General features: G+C 50.1%; 1 protein-coding gene across 5 annotated transcripts in view; it reads left to right on the top strand.

Annotated features, from left to right (window-relative positions):
* The window catches only part of ST3GAL4 (ST3 beta-galactoside alpha-2,3-sialyltransferase 4), a 36744-nt gene extending 15836 nt beyond the window's left edge, over positions 1–20908 (top strand). For 4 of the 5 annotated variants that reach the window (XM_077112480.1, XM_077112482.1, XM_077112481.1 and 1 more), the window contains 10 exons: positions 12714–12789; positions 12993–13077; positions 13457–13537; positions 13755–13852; positions 14019–14079; positions 14525–14620; positions 14735–14924; positions 16073–16216; positions 19835–19978; positions 20235–20908. In XM_077112480.1, coding sequence (XP_076968595.1) covers positions 12774–12789; positions 12993–13077; positions 13457–13537; positions 13755–13852; positions 14019–14079; positions 14525–14620; positions 14735–14924; positions 16073–16216; positions 19835–19978; positions 20235–20321 — 1002 coding nt within the window. In that variant the 5' untranslated portion in view covers positions 12714–12773 and the 3' untranslated portion in view covers positions 20322–20908. The remainder of the gene's footprint in view (positions 1–12713; positions 12790–12992; positions 13078–13456; positions 13538–13754; positions 13853–14018; positions 14080–14524; positions 14621–14734; positions 14925–16072; positions 16217–19834; positions 19979–20234) is intronic. The other variant, XM_077112479.1, reaches the window with a different exon arrangement.
* Positions 20909–26120: the final 5212 nt, after the last annotated feature.

The following is a 26120-nucleotide window of genomic DNA, read 5'->3' as shown; positions in this document are numbered from 1 at the left end:
GCGGCCGTGTGTGTCCTTATGGAGCTTGTGGAGCAGAGCCCGGTGGCTAGGAGGCAAGGTGAGTGTGAGTGTGCTAGCAGGGGAGCTATGTGGGGAGGTGGGGCCACCACAAGCTGGCCCCTGTCGACACGACAAGCAAACTCGCTGCCCTCCCACTCTCTGTGTGGGACATGACTCCCGGGGGTGGGACCTTCTGGCAACATGGGACAGAAATCCTAGAATGAGTTGAGACTCAGCATCAAGGGATTGAGAAAACCTTCTCGACAGAAAGGGGGAAGAGAGAAATGAGACAAAATAAAGTGTCAATGGCTGAGAGATTCCACACAGAGCCGAGGGTTATCCTGGAGGTTATGCTTATGCATTAAATAGATATCACCTGTTTAGTTAAGGTGTAACAGGGAGACTGGAGGGAACTGCCTGAAAATGTAGAGCTGTGTTCCAGTAGCCATGTTCCTTGAAGATGATTGTGTAATGATATGGCTTTTGCAGTGTGTCTGTGTGGTTATGAAAACCTTGTGTCTGATGCTTCTTTTATCTACGGTATGGACAGATGAGTAAAACATATAGGCTACCTCTCACTGGAAGCCCCCACATCACCCTGTTTTCTTTCCTCTAGAGCAGTTGTACCACTCTGTCTCTCCCGATCCAGTGGATTGTACACCCCCCAAAAGCAGGGATTGCTGTTCCCCCCACTATCCCCAGCATCAGCCCATCACAAGGTGGGTGGTTCCACATATTTAAATGAACAGATGCCTGAATGAATGAACAAATGAACAGAACCACTGAGAACAGGAAGCTCCCTCAAGTTAAAGCATCCCAGACTCTTATTTTGCAAAAACATAGGCATGCAGGGAGCCGGGGTTATAGAGGCTCACCTTGGGGAGTTGGCAGAGCCAACTGGTGCCACGTATTCTGCAGACAAATGCCCCTGAGCTCACGAGGACACCCATGTCACCGAGGAGGGGTGGCATCTTTGGTCCATCTTAACCACTTCCAGCTCCAAGGCTGCAGGGCCAGGCACTGAGCTGAGGCCAGGAGACAAACTCTCTATAGCCCCAAGAGGGCTGTAGGCTCACAGAAAACCCTATTACCCAGGACACCTCCCTCCTTCTTTGCTCGCTCCTCAGAGCACCTTCCTGGTATAAAGGCCTGAACTAGGGCTCCAGCTCTCAAGGACCTTTGGCTTCCAGTGAGAGGCGGTGGAAAAGGACCTGGACTCAAAGATACCTCAGGTCCAAATCAGCCTCTGCTGCTCTCTGGCCAGGGACTTAGCCTCTTGGAGCCCCATCTGAAACAGGGGGGGTGTGGGGACAAGATCAAGTTCTCAGAGGTGTCAAGAGCCTCAGTGACGTCCCAGGATTTAACTTGTAGCCCTGTGTGGGCTCCGTGTCCAAGTGCAAACATTTGCATCAATTCTGAAAAAGAAATGAAAAGAAAACAGAAAAAAATTCATACATACCATACCCCTTACCTCTCCCTTTCATTGATAACTAGCATTTCAATCTACTAAATTTATTTTAACATTTGTTGCCCCTATTACTTACTTATTTTTAATCTATATGTTTTACTCATCTGTCCATACCATAGATAAAAGAAGCATCAGACACAAGGTTTTCATAACCACACAGACATACTGCAAAAGCCGTATCATTACACAATCGTCTTCAAGAAACATGGCTACTGGAACACAGCTCTACATTTTCAGGCAGTTCCCTCCAGCCTCTCTGTTACACCTTAACTAAACAGGTAATATCTATTTAATGCATAAGCATAACCTCCAGGATAACCCTCGGCTCTGTTTGGAATCTCTCAGCCATTGACACTTTATTTTGTCTCATTTCTCTCTTCCCCCTTTCAGTCAAGAAGGTTTTCTCAATCCCTTGATGCTGAGTCTCAGCTCATTCTAGGATTTCTGTCCCATGTTGCCAGGAAGGTCCCACCCCTGGGAGTTACGTCCCACATAGAGAGTGGGAGGGCAGCGAGTTGGCTTGTTGTGTTGGCTGAAAGAGAGAGAGGCCACATCTGAGCAACAGAAGAAGTTCTCTTGGGGGTGACTCTTAGGCCTAATCTTAAGTAGGCTTAGCCTATCCTTTGCGGGGTTAAGTTTCATGTGAATGAACCCCAAGATTGGTGGCTCAGCCTATTGCTTTGGTTGTCCCCACTGTTTGTGAGAATATCAAGAATTTTCCACTTGGGAAAGTTGAATTTTCCCCCTTTCTCGCCACACCCCCAAGGGGACTTTTTTTATTCACTGTTCATATCATTCTGGGATTTATCAGGCATCACTTTGGACAAACCTACAAAATCTCATGCCCTACTCAAGGTTCCAAGTACTATGGTGTTCAATTAAGTTGTCCACATAAGTTATATTAGGAAATGGAAAGCTAATTTTTTAAAAAACTTTTTTTATTGTATAGTATAGAATATATACAAAGCAAAGAAATAAAAAAGCAATAGTTTTCAAAGCACTCTTCAACAGGTAGTTACAGGACAGATCCCAGAGTTTGTCATGGGCTACCATACAGTCCTCTCAGATTTTTCCTTCTAGCTGCTCCAGAATATAGGAGGCTAGAAGGAATAAATATGTTATCACAATCTTTTTTTCCTTCTTTTTTTTGTGAAAAATAACATATATACAAAAAAGCTATCAATTTCAAAGCACAGTACCACAATTAGTTGTAGAATATTTCAGAGTTTGACTTGGGTTACAATTTCACAATTTTAGGTTTTTACTTCTAGCTGCTCTAAAGATACTGGAGATTAAAAGAGATCAGTTTAATGATTTGGCATTCATATTCATTTGTTAAATCCTATCTTCTCTATATATCTCCACCATCACCTTTGATCTTTCCATCCTCTTTAGGGTTGTTTGGGCTATGGCCATTCTAAATTTTTGATATTGGAAGGTGTGTCACTAATATGGGGTAGGGATGAAAGCTATTTTAATTCACCCCAAAAAAATGCAACCCGGCATCTTACACATTTGTGTGTTTTGGATTCCATTTAGTGCCTGGAATGGAGTTCTTCTAGTATTGCTAATTACTGAGCATCTCCTATGTGCTTTGACTGTTACCTTCTTTTGAGGCATTTTAGGTATACAGAAAAATCCTGCCTAATATACAGACCTCCCATTACCTCTCCCTTTACTGTGATTAACGTGGTACATTTGTTACACTTGATGAAAGCACATTTTTATAATTGCACTATTAGCTATAGTCCATGGTTTATATTATGGCTCCTTGTTTGTGTCAAAAAGCCTTATGTTCGTTTTTTTTTTAATACTTTTTATTCTACTAACATATATACAACCCAAAATTTATCATTTTAACTGCATACAAATATATAATTCAGTGCTGTTAAATATGTTCACAATGTTATGCTACCATCCAACCATCTAATTGCTGAAACTTTTCTATCACCCCCTAATAGTAACAGGGTATGTTTTAAGCCTTAAGTTTCCATTCCCTATTCCCACTCCTGTATTCTAGTTTCTGACTCTGAATTTGCTTATTCTAGTTGTTTCAAATCAGTGACATCATACAATGTTTGTCCTTTTGTGTCTGGCGTATTTCTCTCAACATGATGTCTTCAAGGCTCATCCTTGTTGTTGCACGTAGCAGGACTTCATTCCTTTTATAAAAAAAAGCAAACAAACTTTTTTTATTGTGAAATATAACATGTTTACAAAAAAAGCAATTGGGCCACGGTGGCTCAGCAGGCAAGGACGCTTGCCTGCCATGCCAGAGGACCCGGGTTCGATTCCCGGTGCCTGCCCATGTTAAAAAAAAAAAAAGGCAATAAATTTCAAAGTACATTGTAACAAGTTTGGTATGGTTACAGTTCCACAATTTTAGGTTTTTCCTTCCAGCTGCTCCAAGACACTGGAGACTAAAAGAAATATCAGTATAATGATTCAGTAGCCATCCTTATTTGCTAAATCTTGTCTTCTCTGCTGTAACTTCTTCTCCTTTGATCCTTCTGCCACTCTTTAAGACTATTTTGGGTTGTGCCCATTCTAACTTTTTCATGTTGGAAAGGGATGTTAATAATATAGGATAGGAGGGCAGTAGAGCAGTGGGTCAGTGGCAGAATTCTTGCCTGCCACGCCAGAGACCTAGGTTTGATTCCCAGAGCCTGCCCATGCCGAAAAAAAGAATAATAATAAAAAATACAAATATAGGATAGGAGAATGGAACTAGTTGATGTTCTGGAGATGCTGGCCCCTCTGGGTTTCAGAACTTATCTGACCTAGGAAGCATCTGGAGGTTGCAGGTTTCTGGAGAGTAATCATAGTGCACGAAACTTTTGTAGAATTTCGTATAGAGCCCTACGTGTTCTTTAGGGTTGACAGGAATGGTTTTGGTTTTGCTTTGACAAACCTAGGTATATGGCAATATCTTAAGCCTTAAGTTTCCATTCCATACTCTGGCATAAGAGTAGCCTCCCGAATAGCCTCCCAACTCTATTTGAACTCTCTTAACCACTGATACCTTATTTTGTTGCACTCTTTTCCCTCTTTTGGTCAGAAAGGCCTTGTCGGTCCCATGGTGCTAGGGCCAAACTCATCCCTGGGATTCATATCCCACACCCCCATGGAGACTTTCACCCCTGGATAGCATAGAACTTCATTCCTTTTTATAGTTGAATAATATTCCATCATATATGTTTATATATGTGTGCATATATATGTACCCCATTTTAAAGACATTTAAACTTATTGTGAAATATAACATATAAAAAAGCAATACATTTCAAAGTACATTTTAACAAGTAGTTTTAGAATATATACCACATTTTGTGTATCCATTCATCTGCTGATGGACCCTTGGGTTGCTTCCATCTTTTCAGCAGTTGTGAATAATGTCGCTGTGAACATCAGTGTGAAAATATCTGTTTGAGTCCGTATTTTCCATTCTTTTGGGTATATACTATGTTATCTTTTAGCCACCACAAGAAAACTCTCTAATGGGTTTTATTTTGCCTCCAGCATGTAAATTAGGAGATCGAGATTTAGGGATACCAAGGAGTTTCCCAGCATCCCACATGTAGCAAGTGGAGGGATGGGCTCAGTCCCAGTGGCCCCGGGGCACAGCTCTGCACTTCCATCTAACCCACTGGTGCCCCTGCCGGGGCCCGGTGAGGGGCTGCTGCTGGGGCTGCTGTCCGGGTTGGGAAGAGGTCGGCTGTGGGAGAAGCCTGGCTGGACCCGTGGGGCGGGTGGCAGTGTCACCTTGAATTGTCAGCATGGACCGTGTCACCCAGACGGCTCAGGAGGAGGGGGATGGAGGCAGGAGGAGGGGGAGGTCTTCTTGGCTCTGAGGTGCCGGCTCCTTCGGCTGTGTGTCGGAATCACCAGCCCCCCACCTGCCCCCCGAGACCTCCTGATTCAGCCTTCCTGATGTGGAACCCAGGGAAAGGTCAGTCAGTGTTCCAGGTGATTCTAGTGGGCGGCGGGGGATGAGAGGTGGGTAAAAACACCACCTTCCAGTGTAGGAAGTTTGAGCTAGAAGGAGTCTTGCAGGTTGTCTAGTCTAGTGCTGCCCAATAGTAATAGAATATGAGCCACAAATGTGAGCCGTGCATCTAATTTGGAATTTTGTAGCAGCCATGTTAAAAAGAGGGGGGGAAGAAACCCTAAAGAGGTGAAATTAATTCTAGTATTTGTACCTAGTACATCCAAAACATTATTGTTTCAATGTGTCATCAATATAAAAGATTCATTAAGGTGTGTTTATGGTTTTTGGTGCTAGTCTTTGAAGCCCAGTGTGTGTGTGCCTCTCACTGCACTGGTTTTTGCAGACCAGCCACATGTCAAAGGCTTAGTTGCCAGGTGGGGCCTGTGCCACCACATTGGATGGTGCAGGGCTGTCCAGTCCCCCCATTTCAGAGGAAGTGTCTGGAGGCCTGAGAAGAGCTGGGACTGACCATGCTCCGGGGGACCTCGGTCCAAGCCCCAGTCCCTTTTGCTTTGGATCCTGGAGGGCTTCCGCAGTTGCCCAGACTGTGTGCCCCAGTGCGGGAGGAATGGGGGAGGTGTGTACCTGGAGCCACTTCACCTGTGGCGGGTCCTCTACTGGGCATGCCCAGCCTCCTGACACTCCACCCTGCCTCACCAGCCTAATCTCTCACCCAGAGAATGGAATTCAAAGCCTCCACCCCTCCTTGGCAGACACCAAAAGTAGCATTTTCAAGAGACTCCCTGTGGCATCTTGTGACAGGCAGCTGATGAAACGGCTGATACAGTGTTTCTCAGTAGAAGTCTGCACTGCCTGCAGTCTGTGGGATTGGGGTGCAGCCCAGGGACCCCAAGGACAGGAGCAGCAAGCTCTCTTGCTCTGCAGGGGAAGCCTGTCTAGCCCCTTTACCTTCCCAGGGTGGCTTTAGAGAAGCCCCTTCCCTCGCCCTCCCGGGCCTTGATGCTATCTATGCTGAGCCCCTCCCTGCCAAGCAGGCTGTGGTCACGCTGTGCTGCTCAGTCACGAGGCTAGGCATGAGGTGGGGCTTCTGCAGCCCCGGACGGGCTGTGCATGCTGGAGGTGAGGGTGAGGGCTGCAGGGGTGTCTGGCCCATCGCCAATACCTCTTTCCCTCTGATTCCACTTGCACCATCTAGTACTGTGGTCCTAAGTTTCACAATGCAGGGAGCAGGTGCTACTCTCAGGGATGCTGCTAAACCCTACGATGCAAGAATGGCCACCAACTCCATCAGCAAAGAAGTATCCGACCCCAAAATGTCAATGGTGCTAAGGTTGAGAAACCCTGGGTTAGCACATAGTAGGAATGTGATCCACTTCAGTTATTAAGAAGAGATGTAATACATTTTTATTTATTTATTAAAAAAATTTAACAACAAACGAAATAAAAAGACAACAGAAAAAGAAATAAAATGAAATCAAAATAAAAAGATTATACATACCATACCCCTTACCCCTAGCTTTCATTTATCACTAGCATTTCAAACTAAATTTATTTTAACATTTGTTCCCCCTATTATTTATTTTTATTCCATATGGTCTTCTCGTCTGCTGACAAGGTAGATAAAAGGAGCATCAGACACAAGGTTTTCACAATCACACAGCCACAATCATCAAGAAACATGGCTACTAGAGGGTGGGCCACGGTGGCTCAGCAGGCAAGAATGCTTGCCTGCCATGCCAGAGGTCCCAGGTTTGATTCCCGGTGCCTGCCCATGTAAAAGAAAAAACAAAAAAAAGAAACATGGCTACTAGAACACAGCTCTTGTAATACATTTTTAACCCTTAGTTGATTACTTGTTTATCAAATATCTTTAAAACATCTACATTCCAGGAACTATGATAGAACCTGGAGATAAAAAGATGGCCCTGACCATAAGAGGCCGCAGTCTCATGTGCCAACTGTAAAACAGATAACTACTTAATATACAATCTTGATATGTGATAAAGTATCTTCTGTGTTCCAGGGGTGGTCGTGGGTACTCTTCATTAGAAGCAGGTCCCTGCTGCCGGAGGTCATATAGGCTCTTGAACAAGAAACGAATGATACCAGTCATTCTACAATATAAAATTGTGTTTGCGTTAAGTGTGGAACTCAAGGTGTAAACCGTATTTCATGGGAACAGAAACATCAGTTGCTTAGAAATGTCAGAAAAGGCTTTAGAGAGGAGGAGGCGTTTGGGTCGATGTTGAAGAAAGAATGGGGTTCGTGAGACAGACAGGGTGGGGAGAGAGGCTGGGGTGTGCAGGAAGTGTGTGGAAGGATAGGGTGTGGGAAGAGGCGCCTACTGGGGGGCTGTGGCTTGAGTTTGCAGGGCACTGGTTGTCTGCTGAGGACTTCTGGCCTTTTCATTCAGTGGGGAGCAATGGAAGCAGGAGGGTGATTTGATCCAAACTGTTTCTTAGGAAGATACCCCTGTTGGCCCTTCAGAAGAAGTGACTTGAGTGAGGAAAAGCTTGCAGGAAAGAGAAGGTGAAGTGAGCTGAGGTATGGATCGGTCTGTGGCTTGGTGTTTTAGTTTCCTGGCTGCTAAAACAAATACCATACAATGGGTGCTCTTAAACAACGAGGATGTATTGGCTCATGCCTTTGAGGCTGGGAGGAGTCCAAAAAACAGAGGCATTAACGAGATGAGGCTTTCTCCACAAAGACTGGCATTCTGGGGCTGGCTGCCGGTGAACCTTGTCGCTGGTTTTCCTGTAACATGGCAGATGCACATGGAGGCTACCTGGCTTCTCCCTTCTCTTCCTGTTCCGTGAATGTTCAGCCTCTGGATGCTCTCACGGCTTCAAGCATTAAGAGCTTAAGTGGGATTAAGACCGGTCCTGATTGAGTGGGCCGCACCTTAACTGAAGACACCTCATCCAAAGGTCCCATGCACAGTGGGTCCACACCCTCAGACATGGGCTAAGGGGAAGTGCATGTTTTTGTGGGGTACACAACTCCAAGCCACTGCACTTAGGAAGGCGAGATGGACGGCTGTGTTCTGAAAGATTTCTAAGGCTCTGGACCTTTATGCTGGGTTGCATTTTATAAAGCTCTCCATCCCCAGTGCCTCTCACAATGCCAAGCATGTAGTAGGAGCTTGGTAAGTGTTTGCTGGAATGAGCAAATGGGGGTAGAAGTGATCATTTGGTGGCCAATTGAAGGGGTGGCAGGAAGGAGAGGGAGATGCCACGAGACTGAGTTTCTCATAATATGAGGGTGGGAGAGAGGAAGAGGTAAGTCTGGTTTGGGACTTAAGTTTGAAGAATCTAAGATCATGCAGGTAGAATGTCCAGTGAAAATTAGAAACATTGGGATAGGCTCAGGGGGAGAAATTGGGGCTGAAAATAAAGAACTAGAAGCATCAGTCTATGCAGAATAGTTAACTCTAGAAATGAGTGCACTGGCCCCGTGAAAATGTATGGCAGGGGAAGGGACGTGCAAGGAGAGATTCCTGGAGAGAGCCAGCAGTTAAGGGGTAGGCAAAGGAAGCAGAGCTAGTGGTGGCTTCATAGAGGTCAGAGGAAAACCAGGAGACACTGTTGACCTGGAAGCCAAGGAGGAGGCATCAGCCTGTACCCCAGAGGCCACAGGGTATGGTGGAGATTGAAAACAGGCCCTTACTGGGTCTGGCAAACAGGGGAGGCCCCTGATGGCCTCAGCAAAAGCAATTTCAGCACAAAAATAAGAGTGGGAGCCAGATTGCAGGGGATGGAGGATTGAGTGAGAATTGAGGAGGGCACGTGGATGACGAAGTTTTACCATTGAAAGGGTAGTTGATTAGGAGACAGAGGCAGAGAAAGGACTTTTTAGGAAGGAGACTCAAACTTGAGTATGATCCTAGAGAAGAGAGAGGGAGAGATGGAAGAAACACAGAGAGAGGGAATAAATGATGGAGACAATCCCAGAAAGGTGAGAGGGGATGTGATCCAATGTCTGGGTAGGAAATGAAGAAGGAGAAAAAGTAGGTGAATCCAGAGATGGCAGGCAGGTAACTCCAGTTTGTCCCTGTAGAACTGAGGGACAGTGTGACTGGATTAGCCAACATCAAGATCATGGAACTAATAAGTAACTAACAGTGGGCTTCTGTCCCCACTGCTCTGCCCTGCCTCAGACTCCTTCCCAGGAACATCCAGCCACATCCCTTTGATGTCATGCAGTGCCCCTGGGTGGCATTTCTAGTTCTGTCCCCTCTGGGACGGCAGGTCCTCTGCTGGGTAGCATGAGGCCTGCTCCTGCTTCCACATAGGTTTTTTCCTTCCCCTGCACCCCCAGCTCTGCCCTCCGGCACATTCGGTGGCAATGCTCGCTGTGTCCACACCAGCCAGGGACATCTTGGTTCTTGGCAGAACACCAAGAGATCGCCCTGCCTGGGTGGCCTTCAAGCCCTGGGGTGGACTTGACCGAGCAGGTGGACTGAGCTGGTCTCCTTTGCAGCTGCGCACAGGTAGAGGTTGACATACCTTGCACATGAATGGACCTGGCACCTGCTCTCTTGCCCAGGTACCCTACTGTGACTTTCCTTAAGCCTTTTTCTCCCAGGGGCTTGGTCAGTAACGTGGAGCAACTGCTGGGGAAAGGCTGTAAGTGGCCCCGAGGCAGCAGTCAGCCCAAGAAGCCACAGTGCAGGGATGTTAGGAGGCTGCTGGGCTATCCTCTTGGCTTGGCGCAGCAAGAGAATGGGGTGGGCTACTTAAATCCCTGGTCAGGTGCTCTGGGGTGAGCCCTCAGATGAGCCAGTCTGCCTAGCATAACACCAGCAGTTTTGGAACAAAAGACACACCGGTGCCAAGCGTTGTTGGGGCACAGGTGGAAGACGGGGGTGTTGTCTCATCGCTGGGGACTGGTGGGTGCCCCTCTGACGGTCAAAGACCTCCATCTAGGGGGTGGGCGAGAGGGGGCAAGGATTTGTCTTGCAGTTCCTGTGGAATGCACTCTGTAGTGTTTTCTGTCTTGGCTACGTGTTAGAATCACAGGGAAGGTGAGGTTTTGTTTGTTCTGTGGTTTAATACCAATGCTTGGACCCCACACCTAAGCAGTGAAGTGAGAATCTTGGAGAGGGGAGTGACGGTGCCTGGATATCTGTATTCTTTAAAATTCCTCATGCGAGTCCACTGTGCAGCCAGTGTCGTGTCCTACTGGTAGAAAGGGAGATGGGGTGAGGAAATGAGTCCTGGTCAGTAAGGGGAGATTGAGAACGAGGGGTGGGCAGGAGAGTGTGCCCTTCATAAAGCAATGAACGCACTAATGAAGTTAGCCCTGCCAGGGTCCTGGATTTGAATTTTGAAACTCAGGATGGGGTCCCAGACTGCAGCTGAGCCCCACCTGGTGCTTTTAAATATTGCAGTTAAATTAGTATTTGGAGGGATGGGACCCAGACATTCTCTTTTTGTTTGTTTTTTAAATACCCCTCTTATTCACCCGGGACAAAGAACATAATGATGGGTCTTGACCAGGTCTTCTCAAACCTGAAAGTGCACAAGAAACCCTGGAATCTTCTGAAAATGTAGATTCTGATTTTGTAGGTCTGTAGGGGGACCTGAGATTCTGTATTCCTATGGCGCTCTCTCCAGATGCCCAGGCTGTATTGTCAGAGAACTGTATTGTAGGCAGCAAGGATCTATTAGAACAGTTTCCCAATTTTGTACCCGAGGAAATGGGAAGATCGGAGAGGGAGAAGTGACTCAGCCAAGGTAACCCTGAATTACTCATTCAGGAAGTCCTTTTCGAGTGTTGGCTCTGTGCGGTGCTGGGTGCTGGGGCTGGGACAGACCCACCCCTCTCCTCCCCGCACAGAGCTTACATTCTACTGTGGACACGGAGAGCAAGTAGCGGGGTACGGTCATTACAGATCCAAGGAACGCGCTGGAGAAGAGACACCGGGTGGGGCCCACTCTGTGGGCAGGCCTGATAGGAGGTTGCTGTGGGTGGGAGGGAAGGTGTCATTTTAGGAGAGGTCAGGGAAGTTTCTAGAACCATGTTTTTAACTACAGTCTTCTGATTCCTAATCAGTCACTTTTCTTCACCAGACAGGGCCCTGTATCTTCTGAAGGCGGGGCGGGAAGGGGGGCTTCTGAACCCACGGAGGAAGCCTGGCTCTGTCCCCTTCCCTCTCCCCCGAGCAGTTTCCCCACCCCACCCTCCTTCTCCCACTCAAGACTCACCTTCTCCCCTGTTTGTTTACTCAGGGTGGAGCCTGGGGACTCTCCCCTGGGGGAGCACAGCATTGACTGGATAATAGGGCAGTGCTCGGGCTTTTGTTTCTGGCTAATTGATTTATGATTTGTAACAAAATCCAGGCCTGGTACAGAGGCAGCCTCCTGAGAAATTACCGGAGACTCCTCATTGGCCCGAGAGGGCCTCCCCCGCCCCTGCTGGCGAACACACCCTGGCCCCCGTCCCACCCCAGTGGAGCGGTGTGGTCAGGTTGGCCCCAGGGAGGGTCCTGAGTGGCCTCTGGTGATTCTCAGGATGGCTGGAGACCATCTGGGAAACAAGAGGTGTCTGGAAGAGATGTGTGCGGCCGTGGAAGCTGCGGAAATGTCTGCCCCTGAGACTCAGACCCACCCCCCACCCCCGACTGGGTTCCTGACCGCTGGAAACCTCTCAGTCCTTTTCTGTGCCTGGAGCAGCCCACCCACTTTCTCAGCCCACTTCCTCCTCGCCGGCCTGCTGTCCTGACCTGGGAGGGTCCAGGGTCCCCTCTCTCTTCAGCTCCCTTCCTCCCCTCAAACAGCCTTCCTTCTCCAAGTTGCCCCCCACCCTCTGGGTAGAGGCAGGGATGAGGGGGTGAGGGTAAGGCCAGCACCGTTTGTGTTTAGCAAGTGCCTAGAAGGAGCCCCGGGGCCATCTGGGAGCCCCACTCCAGGACTGACCGGAGACTGAGGATGGAGAGGTGGGTGGTTTGCAGAGCCAGGCATGCTGACCTGGAGGCAGGGGAAGAGGCACACTCCAGTGGGCAAGACAGGAATCGAGCCCCCCTACAGGTAGCTTCATTCCTTATAAAAAATGTGGCGGGAGGCAGTCGTGCCCACTGGAGGCAGAGTCGGGGAGGCGGCTGGTGTGGCCTGGGAACTGATCGTTTGGGGGTGGACCCACCCCCGAGGGGTTAGGAGTATGCCCTGGGTGAGAAAAGGGCACCCCATGGAGCGACTTGGTGTTTTCTGGGGGAAGGACTGGGCGGGCAGCTCTGGTGCCTCCACGGGAGTGTTTGTGGAGCTGACCAGATGGACAGCCGTGACTCCTGCCTCCTAGGTGGCCCGAGGCAGCTGGAAAGACAGCTCTCCCCAGGAACCTTGCTACCTGCTGAGAAACATGATCAGCAAATCTCGTGAGTTCTGTCCACCAGGCCCCACTCATCTCTGGGGCTGGAGAGGGGACAAGCGGGAGCCCAGAGCCCTCTCTTCGTAAGGAAGGGCCCGGAACTGGGCGTGCCTGAGGGGGCGCTGGGAGGAGCCCAGAGCAGGGCCGGTGGGTAGAGGCGGACCAGGACCGAGCTGCCTATCTCTGCTCCTCTGTGCATGTGCCCTGCAGGCTGGAAGCTGCTGGCCATGCTGGCTCTTGTCCTGGTCGTCATGGTGTGGTATTCCATCTCCCGAGAAGACAGATACATCGAGCTGTGAGTCCAGCTTTCACATCCATTGCTTCTCGTCTGGGTTGGGACCCCTGTAGCCTCTCAGGTCATGGGGTGGGGAGCCAGGAGGGGCAGAGGGCCAAGATATCACCTCTCTCTTTCAACTTAGAGCACTTTGGAAGGAGATGAGGGCAGGTGATGGGGGGTAGGGTGACTCCCCCAGGACTCCCACCCAGGGAGGGCACGGGAAGGAAGATCTGAGTTCTCAGCTATTTGGCTGCAGGTGGAATCAGCTCCCAGGTCCCTCTCCGGCACTGGGGGATCTGTGCGCCCTCAGAGAAGGGCTGTAGCTGCTGGGGACCCAGGCCCCTGGGGCTGAGAGCTCTGACTGGAGCTCCTGGCTCCCTTCCATTTCTGTCTCCAGTTTTTATTTTCCCACCCCCGAGAAGAGGGAGCCGTGCCTCCAGGGCGAGTTGGCGAGGAAGGCCTCTAAGCTCTTTGGCAAGTACGTGAGGCTGAGATGGGCCTCTCAGCCCGAGATGTGATCCGGGTTCACAGGCTACGTGGCAGGAGGGCTGCGTTGGTAGGCGCGGGCAGGTTAGGCGAAGCCAGGGAGGGAGGGAAGGGGCGGCCCTCCGCTGTATTAGTCAGGGACCTGGCCTGGATTCTGGCATCAGAACTAATCCCTTCTGCTTCCCCACCTGGCTTTCACCTCTGTGCAGCTACTCCCGCGATCAGCCCGTCTTCCTGCAGCTTAAGGATTATTTCTGGGTCAAGACACCGTCTGCTTATGAGCTGCCCTACGGGACCAAGGGGAGTGGTGAGTTCCTGCCAGGCTTGGTAGGGAAGAGGGCTCGCCCTTGGCCATGTGCTTCCTGTTCTTTGCTGTCCAGTGTGGGGGCAGGGGCAGCTGCGGGGAGTGGGCTGGCAGCCTTTAAGAATGCTAGCTGCTGTCCTCAGCACCGTGCCTGCGGATCTCTTTGTAGAAGACCTACTCCTCCGGGTTCTAGCCATCACCAGCTACTCCCTGCCAGACAGCATCCAGAGGTAAGGGCATGCCCCTGCCCCTCAGTCCCCTTCCGGCCCGCTCCTCCTGGCCTGCCCCTCTCCAGGGGATACTGTATGCCAATCCCTATGGCAACGTAGCCTAGGCATCCGGGTGCCAGAGCGGGCAGGTGCTGCTGAGGGTGTCCCCCTTGGCAACAGCAGCAGGACCAGGCAGCAGGCCTTGGGCCCTGAAACGGAGTTTCCTGGTACTCCTCCTGCTTCTTCCCTCCGCCCATCTCTCTTCCATGCTTGCCCAGTTTCCTCTCATTTTCCAGCCTGGGCTGCACCATCAGTGGGACCCCTAGAAGGTGCCTGGTCCAGGGGTGCAGGGTACAGTGGGAGAGACTAGGAAGGGTCCCGATGCAGGCCTTGCAGGCCCAGGGCTGCAGGAGCTTAGTGGAGCAGGGGCCACTTCAGTGTCTGATCCCCACCAATTCCGTGGCAGCCTCAAGTGCCGCCGCTGTGTGGTGGTGGGAAACGGGCACCGGCTGCGCAACAGCTCACTGGGAGAGGCCATCAACAAGTACGACATGGTATTCAGGTCAGCATGGCTGTCCCTCGCCCTCTTTTGCTGGCAGTGGGAGGTAAATAGGCTCGGGAGGGTGGGTGGGGGTGGCGCCAAGGCTCAGCTGGCTCCCCCTTCCCCGCCCTCCAGACTGAACAATGCCCCAGTGGCTGGCTATGAAGGGGACGTGGGTTCCAAGACCACCATGCGCCTCTTCTACCCCGAATCTGCCCATTTCAACCCCAAAGTGGAGAACAACCCCGACACCCTCCTGGTCCTGGTAGCGTTCAAGGCAATGGACTTCCACTGGATCGAGACCATCCTGAGTGATAAGAAACGGGTCAGTGTGGGGACTGGTGGAGGGGAGATGCAGCGGAGTGGGGCGCTGCCTGGTGAGGACCCCACGCTCCACAGCGTCTGCCCTGCCATCCTAAAGAGCCGGGGGGAGAAGTGTCACCCAGGGAGTCCCAGCCCAGAATCACCTCACCGTCCCCACCGAGCTCAGCCCACAGGAGCCAGAGACAGCCAAGGAGACCCCCAAGACATAGTGCCCTGAACACCCATCTCCAAAGGGGTGCTCCGAGGCTTGAGTGCTATCCTGGGCAGGAGAGCTGTCAGACCATCTATTTGCCTGAGGGAAACTTGGGAATAGAGAGACGCTTTATAAGTCATCTTCAGGCAGGAGCCAGGTTAGAACAATTAAGGTCTGTACCCTTCCAGGCTGTTTTTTTTTTCTTCTCTCTCTCCGCTGCTTAAACAAATACCATACAATGAATGGGTTGACTTAAACAACGGAAATTTATTGGCTCACAGTTTGGAGGCTGGGAGAAGTCCAAATTTGAGGCATCAGCAAAGTGATGCCATCTCCCCAAAGACTGTGGCCTTCTGGGGCTGCCTGGCAATCTTTGGGGCTCCTCGGCTTTCCATTACACAGCAATGCAAACGGCAATGATTCCTCCTTTCTCTCCTGGGTTCTACTGACTTCCAGCTTTTTGCTTCTCCCATGGCTTCTCCTTCATGTCCAGTTTCCTTCGCTAATAAGGACTTAAGCCCACTCTTACTCAGTTTGTACATACCTCAACTGAAAACATCTTCAAAATCCCTATTTATAAAAGGACCAGGGTCTGACCATGTCTTTCGTAATGGACATGGGTCAGTCCCCAACAGGGCTGGACCTCAGAATCAGGCCACCACATCTCTGTCATCCAGCCAAATGCCGAACTGTCCAATGTGGCATTTTGGGCAAGTGTCTAAAGAGCCTAAAACTCAAGCCTTCTTCTCCCTTCTTGGACATCCTGGCAGGAGCGGGCTGGCTGGACCCCAGGCTCTACATACCTTGCCACCTGGCTTCCTCCAGGGCTGCCTGCTGTCCTCATCTCTACTACCTTCTTAGCTCTGGGCTTCATCTCCCTTTCCTCTCACCTCTGTTCTCTGCACATCAGAGACAGGTTTTCACTCCCCTCTCGCCATTCCAACCCCTTCCTCTAGGTGCGAAAGGGTTTCTGGAAGCAGCCTCCCCTCATCTGGGATGTCAACCCAAAGCAAATCCGCATTCTCAACCCCTTCTTCATGGAAATTGCAGCTGACAAACTGCTGAGCCTGCCAATGCAACAGCCCCGCAAGATGAAGCAGGTGATGATGGGCTGGGGATGGGAAGCCAGACCAGAGGGTTGGGGTCCTGGATGGGAAGTAGATAGGACTCTCCTGGAGGCTTAGAAAGCGGTGGCGGACTCCATGGGGTGGGGGGTGGGGGGTGGTATAATAGAGATGGCAGCTTGCATGGGAAGGTGCCTGTTATGAACCTTCAGAAACACACCTGCAGTCAAGCCAGAGGATTAACTTGCAAGGGAGAAGGCACACTCCTGAAAATCAAGGGGCTTCTCAAATGTGGGGATTTAGCAAGTAGGTTTTTGGGGTTTAGGGGCTGGATTCTGCTAGTCAGAATTTGTAAACCAGAGAGTTGCTGGCACAGTCAGTGGTCAGTTGCAATGAACCAGTGCAGGGTTACTGTTAGATTAAGTTACCTCTACTGCCTTCTCTTGGAACACACTGGTCTCGGTGAGATAAAGGAGAATGAGATTAAATAGTTTGTCTTGTGTGTCTTGGTTTGGTACAGCCTATCCATTTTATGAGTCCTCGTGCACTAGTGTGCAAGTTATGTTTTCCCTCCCGGCTCTCAGTTCCCTGGTCTTCAGTTTGTGGGCTTCAGTGCACTTGTCGCTTCCCAAGAATGTTGATATGCGTCTTTGAAACCCTGCAGAGAGGCTGTGGTACAGTGGCAAGAGGTAAACGTAGGTCTCCGGGCTGGTCTCAGGGTACACATAGGTCCCAAGGGCCGTTTACTGTGGCCCTGGGAAAATCAACTACCCAGAGCCTCAGTTTTCTTAGCTGTGTGGTGGGAGTACTGTTAGTACCAGCCAAGGAGGGCCGCTGTGGGAGTTACGAAGATAATGCATCATATAAAGTGCCTGTTTCAGTTTCCTAAAGCTGCCAGAATGCAGTATACCAGAAATGGGCTGGCTTTTTCAATGGGGGTTTATTAGGTTACAAATTTTCAGTTCTAAGGCCATGAAAATGTCTAAATTATGACCTCAAGAGGAGAGTGCTTTCTCAAAATAAAGGCTGCTGGCATCCAGGGTTCGTCTATCACATGGAAAGGACATGGTGATGTGTGGGTTGGTTTAAGTGGCACTCTCTGTCCTCCGGAGGCTTTTCTCTGGATTTCATCTTAGCTTCTCTGGGCTCTCTCTGTTTCAAATGTCTTTCATCCTCTCATAAAGGACCACAGCAAGGGGATTAAGACCCACCTTGAATAGGCTGGGTCACGTCTCCATGGAAACAACCTAATTAAAAGGTCCTACCTGCAATAGGTCTGCACTCACAAGAATGGATTAAGAGAACATGGCCTTTTATGGGGTACATAGCTTCAAACCCACACTCTGCCCATTGTTGAAACGGATGCACAGTGGATGCTCCGTAAATATTTGCCAAGTTTAGAATAAATTATTTGTATTCTTCATTGAGTATGTCATTCACCTTCATTAAACAGAGGTTTAATAGCTGCTTTTGTGCCTGCTCAGTGGCAGGCCCCAAGTTTGCATCCTTGGTAAGTAAGAAGCGCTCTCAGTTACCCCTCAGTAAGGGTTGTCTGGGAAGGCTTCCCAGAGGAGACAGTACTGGATTATAGGGGTCCATCAGACAGAACTGGGAATGGCTTTCCAACTGGCAAGAACAGACAGCTCCTTGGGCACTGAGTTGTTCTGGTGCAGGTGGAGTTGTCCATTGAGGAGAAGTCTCATGCCACTGATAGGAGAGTGAGGATGAAGGCTGGAGAGAGAGGTAGGAGAAGGTGAGGACCTCACCCAATTCCTGGCACTGGGAAGGAAAAGGAGGAGATGGACTTGACATCTGTGTTAGTTTTCTTTTGCTGTGTAACAAATTACCACCAATTCAGCAGCTTAAAACAGTCTCTGCTCATTGGCCCACAGTTCTGTAATCAGAAGTCCAGCATGGTATGGCTGAGTTCACTGTACAGGGTATCACAGGCCAAAATCAAGTTATCAGCTGGGCTCAGTTCTCTTGTCTGGAGACTCTGGGAAAAAAACTCCCAGGCTCATTCCTGTTGACAGAATTTAGTTCCTTGAGGTTGTAGGAATGAAGACCCTGCTTCTGCTGGCTGACAGCCCTCAGTTCCTAGAGGCCACCCACTTTCTTTGCCATGTGTTCCCCTCTCTCTTCAAGCCTTCCTGTGTCGCGAATATCTGACTTCCTCTGTCTCTGAGCTCTCTCAACCAAGATTTACAGGCTCATGTGATTAGGTCAGGCTCATCAGGATAATCATCTTAACGTCAGTTGTGTCATATAACCCAGCAGTCACAGGAATGATATCCCATCATATTCACAGGTTTCCCCCCACACTGGAGGGGAGGTGACTATACAGGGCAAGGGTCACTGGGGATCATCTCAGAATTCTGCCCGCTGCAACATCTATTTTCCAATTCTCCATTTCCAGCTTGGACAGCTCTGGTTAGATGACCATATATTTAATGAATGCAGGAAACAGGGTGGGCCACAGTGGCTCAGCAGGCAGAGTTCTCGCCTGTCATGCCAGAGAACCAGGTTTGATTCCCAGTGCCTGCCCATGCAAACAAAAATTTAAGGAGTGCATGGGTGGTTCAGTGGTAGAATGCTTGCCTTTCATGCGAGAGACCTGGGTTCGATTCCTGGACCATGCACCCACCCCCACCCCCCAAAAAGGCAGGGAATACAGGGAGAAGAGGAAGAGTTTGTTGGGTGTAAGGTGCCAGTGTCCAGGGAGAGCTGGCTAGCAGGTGACATAGGTATGGTTCATCAGGGGTCTGGACCAGGAGGAGATGGTCCAGTGGTGGGTGAAACAGAAGGGTGAAAAAGAAGGTCCAGGAACGCAGTAAAAAATGTGCACGGAGGAAAGCTTAGAAAGGGACACCAGGAAAAACCGGTCAGTGGAGACCGTGGCATGTTACAGGATGTGGGGCCCAAACGGGAGTGAGCAGCTGAAAGAGTTTGGAAAGTAGGTTGTTGTCGGTGAGGAAGGCAGGGTTGCAAACAAGGTTAGAATACCAGGTTGCCATCTTTGTGGATGAGCTAGGGCTAGGGTAGGTGAGCTCCTCCCGGCAGCCCAGGAGGTAGGTAAAAAGGAATTCTCTAGAAGGAGAGAGCCCACCTCCAGCCAGTGAGTGGTGGAGCCCCAAGGTTTTGTGAAAAAGCTAAGGCTCTCCAAAGAAGAGCAACATGCTTAATATTTGTAAGCCTCAGTTTCCTCATCTGTACAATGGGGATAATAATAATAAATACCTCAAAGTGGTTTTTGTGATGACTGGATGAGAGAATGTGTTATACTAGGTAAAAAGTATCTGGCACATAGTAAGTGCTCAAAAAATAATAGCTATATATGTTTCTGTCATCTTTATTGTCCTTATCATCCCGAGAGGCCCAAACCCTCCCTCACATGTGTTGAGTTACACTATGTTATAGACAGCCACTAGTCACATGTGGCTATAGTTAAATGTAAATTGATTAAAATGAAATAAAATGAAAAATTCAGTTTCCTGGTTACACTAGCCCTGTTCAGGCGCGATAACTGCATGTGGCTAGTGGCCGTCATCTGGCATCCCAGATATAGAACGTTTCAACGGTAGCCAAACAGAGCTGGTCTAGAGATGGTGACAGGAGGCCGCGCTGTCTGATACCTGCCCCACCCCTGCCCCGCAGAAGCCCACCACAGGCCTGCTAGCCATCACTCTCGCCCTCCACCTCTGTGACTTGGTGCACATTGCCGGTTTTGGCTACCCTGACGCCTACAACAAGAAGCAGACCATTCACTACTATGAACAGATCACGCTCAAGTCCATGGCAGTAAGCGGGGGCTCCTGTTGGCTCACTGGGTGGGGTGTATCGGCCTGGAGACCGGGCCAAATGAGGGGTGCTGGTCAAGGGCGAACAGAACCAGGAGCCCAGAGGTGGCTCATGGCGAGGTCATTCGGAGTCGGCTGGCTCTGTCTTCCTTCCAAGAGCTGGCCTGGGGAAGGGAGCTTCTGGAAGGGGGAGGCTGTGGAAAGGGCAGAAGGGTCTCTGGGAGTCACTGAACCCATGTCCTTGGCTCTCTCTGCAGGGATCAGGCCACAACGTTTCCCAGGAGGCCCTGGCCATCAAGCGGATGCTAGAAATCGGTGCAGTCAAGAACCTCACGTACTTCTGATTTGGGCCAGAACTGTTTACCATCTGCCCAGCTGCATGGCTAGGGAGGCCCACAGCTGTGGTCATGGGGGTGCCTGATGCCAGCATGACCCCCTTGGAGTCGCCATCCCCTGCTTGGGGAGAGGATCATGGGAACGGCCGGGCCTCACCTAGCCCCGGCCCCAGGCTGCCCTCGTGGAGCCCACAACAAGTCAGGGTGGAGGCTGTGGGGCCACAGGAACCCGGCCCAGGACTGCGGCCTGTTGCCGTGGTACCCCTTCTCTGCCTGGGCTGAACATTTATTTAATGGGCTATTTAATTAAGGGTAGGAAGGGGCTGTGGGCTGGTCCCGTGGCATCCAGGAAGGCGGCAGAGTAGCCTCCTGCCCTCTTTTTATATAAACGCTCATGGGGTAGGCCCACTGAGTTCGAGACCCAAAATAGGCCTCCCAGGAGGATAAGGGAGTCTAGAGGGGTGGGTGCCCCCCAGCGAGGGACTGCTACCTCCCAGCAGGCATGGGAAGAGCACTGGTAGGGGGGCTCCATAGAAAAGGGGACCCTGCCTCGAAAAGAGGTTGCAAACCTACCATTAAACTATTTTTTCCTACAATGGAAGCTGTCGTGATACCCTGTGTCCTTGCAGGGGTGGGGGCATGGCGATGGGCCCCCTCTCCTGGAAGTGGTATCTATGGGCCAAAGTGGGACCTGGAGCAGGGCAGGGCCATTCAGGGAACAAGTATTTGCTGTGAACAGTGCCTTGTGCCAGGGAGTGCATTATCGCCCCGGCATAGCAGGCAAGTGGCCCTGACTGCTGGACACTCAGCCTGGCACCCTGCCTCCTCTTACTTCCCAGAGAATCAGCTGAGGGCAGGGAGGGAGCCGGAGGATGCCAGTAGGAGAGCGGCAAAGCCCTCTCCCACCTTCCTTCCTCTCTCCCTCACCCGTCTTCTGTTAGCAAAATCTCATGCTGGGAGCTATGGGTTTTGAGGACAGGGTGGGGTCAAACAAAGGAAGCCAAGTTTCCTTTCTCAGATTAAGTGGAAATCATAAAATGGAGTTTGTGAAAGGCCCTGCCAGCAGCCCAGGCTGCCAGGATTGGAGTGGGCACGGCTGCTGGGCAGAGTCAGAGATTTGGTCAGGGCTGTCAGCCAGTCGCCCAGCAAGAGGACGAAGTGGTTTCTTTCCCAGGTTTCCTAACAGCTCTGTCGTTAGTCTCTCCCCCCACCGTGGTTCTCCATCCTCCCGGGTCCTGCTGAGCTGCCAACTGGGCTTCCTGCCACCCCCACAGCTGTTCCTTTACATCTGGAGCCAGGACGGAGAGTTAGAGTTCCCCCATAGGGACTGGGACTCTCAGCTGTGTTCGTGGCTTTCTCGGAAAGAGTTGCAGCCTTGAGGTTTTGAGACAGCGAGGCTGGGGCAGGACACGTAAAGAGGGGCAGCAGTTTGGGAGGACCTGAGGAATGCAACATCGTTCTCAACAGTGCTCAAGTGGCCTCGAGAGGACCCAGTCTCATCCCACACAGTGGTCATAGGGCCAACAAAGGGAATGGAATCGCCTGTTCCCGCCAAAGCCTGGCACACTTTTTTGCTAGCTCTTCTCCCCCCAGACCTGAAGTAGAAACGGCCTGAGCAGATCTGCAGCCCCAAGGCCTCCCCTTTCCACACAGGCAGGCTTTGTCTTCCCAGCTTTGTGCTGGGGAGGGAACTTCCCGGCTCCAGAAGTCCTCCTGTGTCTAGGATAGGCCCTGATGCTTCCCCAGCTGCTTCTCGCGAGAGTAGACAAGGGGGTGTCTGGTTCCCCATCCACGGCCATTGAAAGGAGCTGTCGCACACATGATCCAGCTGATCCTGAGACTGGGGCCATTGCCCGTGACTGAATGTGCCCCAAGTTGAGCCAAAATCCAACCCATACAGATGCATCAGGACCCCCACCCCGAATCCACGCACATGCAGTGTAGACACTAGAGCATTTTACATTCTTGTTGCGTTGTGCTCCTGGTACATGTAGACAGTCCTTCGTGGTCACATATAGAACGGAGTGTTTATAAGTGGGTCTTGGCGAGTGCATTCAAACTATTATTGGCTCAACCTTCTCCAGGGTGACCCAATCCCTAAGCAGATCAGAGGGTTGGAGGGGGGTCTTTGGTGTTCTGGGAAGAGGCTGAGGCATCAGTGAGAGTGAGCTGCCTGCCAGCTGGCCTGTCATTACTCAAACCTAGCCCTGAAAACGAAGCGTCCAGGGATGTGAAACCATAGGAGGAAAGCACTCCAGCACCGGCCAAAAAAATCTAGCTTTTCTGCCTCTCTACTTCAGTGTCTACATTCCTTAAAAGGAGGGTGGGTCCAGCCCACGAGGACCGCTTTTATCCGAATTATCTGGAGTGATTACTAAGAAAGGAGAATCCTGGATCTTAACCCAGGCCACCGGAGATGGCGCCCAGAAAGCGGGAATTTTAACAAGAACCCAGAACCACCTCCACTCTGGGATGAGCTCATGAGCCTCTTTCACCCGTACTGTGCTAGTGTGTAAAGCCCGTCCTAATCTAATTAGGCACAAACTCAAGGTACTCCGGAGCAGAGGAGAATTGCCCCACCCGTTTGCGGGCGGTGGCCGGATTACGCATGCGCCTTCCGCTGGGCGTGGCTGAGCCTTGGCGGCTGGGAGGGAGGGGCAGGGCTGGGCGGGGCAGCCGCGGCTGTGAGGACTGGGCGGGGCTGAACCCTCCGCGGCTAGGCGGGAGGGGCGGGGCTGGGCGGGGCCGTCGGGACTGTGAAGAAGGGGCGTGGCAGCGCTGTCGGCAACTGTGAGGAGGGTCCTGGCACGGCTCGCGGGGCCGCTTCCTTCTGCCGACCCTGCGGGCCTCCGGCCGTCCCCGCCCGCGGCCTCTCCGGACGCCAACCGCATGGCCCCTCCTCGTCGGAGGCCCGCGCTTCCCTGGTAACCGACTCGGGGCTTGGCAACGGCGGCGGCAGGAAGGTCCGGCGCTAAGGCGAGCCGGGCAGCCAGGGGGCCGGCACCCCCTGCCCGCATATACACGTCGTTTCCCAGCTAGTTTCTAGAAGCCTCACTCCGGGCGGGCCCCTGTCACGTGACTCACTTGGCCTTCACCGCGGAGGCCCGGGGGAAACGGACTTAGACTATGAGGAAGGGAGGGAGCGAAAGAGAGCAACTCCAACTAGTCTTCGACTCTCGAAGGCCGGCCCTCATCCAGCGCCCGGGAGTGAAGGGGCCTCCCCAACTCGTTCCCCTAAATGAGCAAGACGAGGGTGGAGGTCTTTTAAGTGGCCCCCGGAAGAGATGCAGATGACATTCTATATTCACATCACATGGTGGACCTTCATTCTGGGCGCTTCAGGTTTTTATTTACACTTTTGGAGGGCATAGGTACATTCAGTCGCTTTCCCCCAGAGACTTTCTAGCCTGCCAGCAGCTTGAGCTTGGAAATAGTTCACTGTGAGGCAGTGAGGTGTAGGGTGCACAAAATACCGAGGGTGGGGTCGTGGATGCCACTGCCTGCTCTGTCATCTCATCAGCCAAGGAAACTCAGCTTCTCCGCCTGTACCAGTGTTTGTGCATATCTCCGTAGTCTCACAATGACGTTTTAAAGATCTGATGGGAATGTACAAGCATTTTTTTCCTGTAAAGTAGGATGTAAATATTAAATTGAAATCTGCTTTGCATCACTGAAGATACCAGAAAAATGTAATGTACCTGACAGGCGAGGTAAATTTGTAGGGCCAAATACCCTTAGGTGTTGCCCTCAGTAACATGGCTGGTTTTACAGAAGTCTTTGTCTTCAATGGGTAGAGGAAAGTAAATGAATGACTCAAATTAGGCTCTGCATAATCAAACAGTGAACGAGCAAGGCAGAGAGTTTAACTGCTCTCTAGCAGCAGTTTTCAAGTTGTAGTCAGACACCTTTCGGGGTTCTTGCAGATAGTGGTTTCTTGGAAAGATTATTCATCAATGGTGTGCACCTATCAAGTAGGTTCTAAACTAAGGCTGAGAAGTACAAACTCAGAATTGGAAAGCTCTCCTATTAACCCTCTGACCTTTTATGTCCTTAAATGTACCTATGGAAAACTGTTAGTTTTAAGCCTTCTCATGGGTCTGTACCTAATGTGTTCCCAGTAATCAGATCTTCCAACATAAATGTTTAAGAAGAGGTGTGTATATGTTTGTGTGTGTAGATATAGCCAGCTTTACCCCTCGCTTTAGAGAGAAAGAAACAGGGCGGGAAAATGAAGCTTGAGTCTCTTAGATGTCAGATTTGGGGGAAGCTTACATGTCCTTCACCTGACGGGACTGCAGATAGCTGGGGCAGGCGTGAGAAACAGTCTCCCTCTTGGCAGTCCCTCACTAACTGTCTAAGGAAGTTAGTGCAGAGGGTTTGACAAAAGGTTTTAGGGAAAAATGAACTATGGGAGAGAAGTGCCAATTTGTACCTATTTCGGGTTCCAAGGAAAGCCAGCAAATTAAATTACACCCACCCCCACAACAGAGGCATAACTTGCTCTCCAGAGCCTTGCAGACTGGAGAGTGGAGTTGGGCCCAAAGCATGGGATAAGGCTCAATATGTTGAAACCACCCTAAGAGTTCGAAATTACTGAACTAAGCAGTTCCAGAACAATCTATTATTCAGAAGCTTCCTAAAATACTATCCACATGCACTACCAACTCTAACATTTAAGATTATGTCCTCACTTGCTTCGGAATGTTTTTTCATTAAGCATAGAGGTGTTCTAGTTAGGAAAAAAATCTCAGAGTCCAAGTTAGAATCTGATAGTGAGATTCCTCCAGTTCTCTTCTCTCTCTTTTTCCCCCCTCTGTTGGCTTATTTATGTTCCACTGATGGAGCCCTTATGAGGCAGAAGGGCTAGAGAAACTGTTATAATTAAAAGTCATATAGGTGATCCTTACCTGAAAATTCTGCTTTAGAAGTCCTGTGTCCTTATCTTTACACTTTATCACTGCTACCTTCCTCATTCAGTATTTCCCCCCATAGTGCCATGAATATACTTTCTCATTCCCAGGCAGGAGGGCCCTGGCCTTTTGATTTCCTTGAACAGGTGATACAAGTGGTATCTTTAAGTTAATCCACATGAACTTGACACACTTTGGCTGAGGTATGTAGAACTACAATTCAACCACGGGTATGTGAATGATGTATGTTCACAGAAGGCCTTTTAAAGTTGAGAGCTGTGGTACTGTGTAAAACTAAAGGATATGAAGTAATGAAAGCTTCCAGTGTAGATTAAAGGCCTAGCTAAGGGGAAGGGTGCTAGGGGGAGGTGATGGACTGAGGAAGAACGCAATGGTACTACCCTCTACAACAAAATATATTCATCCTGGAAAAGAATTCCTTATTTTTAGAAAAAAGAGTAGCTTGAAATGCACCCCCCACCCCCAGTTTATAACCTGGTTAGGAAGATTGAAACCTAAGGTGTTGGGGAAAAGATAATTGGAGACTTAATGGGAAATGAGAAGCAACTATCAGAATGAGGGCTCTTTATCAGTGACTCTCAAAGATTGCTGCTAGTTTTGACCCTAAAGCTGCAAATGGCTGGTATATGGTTTATCTCCTAAAAACAAATGAGGCGTTTAAAAGACCTTTTTAAAAAGGAAGTAAAATTCAAGATTTAGTTGAAATGTCATTGCTCTATGTTTCTTCAAATAGGCACACCAAGTGATATTTTAAATACAAATTTATATGCAAATTAAGATAGTTTTATTTAAATATTTATGCTTTTATATTCATAAAGAATTTATTTTACAGGGAAAGTTCCTAGAGAAGAAACTAATTGCAAGACTCTCCTTTGTC

This window comes from Tamandua tetradactyla, chromosome 8 (assembly GCF_023851605.1).
Source record: "Tamandua tetradactyla isolate mTamTet1 chromosome 8, mTamTet1.pri, whole genome shotgun sequence".
In the NCBI taxonomy this organism is placed as follows: Eukaryota; Metazoa; Chordata; class Mammalia; order Pilosa; family Myrmecophagidae; genus Tamandua; species Tamandua tetradactyla.
This window is presented reverse-complemented; position numbering and strand designations above follow the sequence as displayed.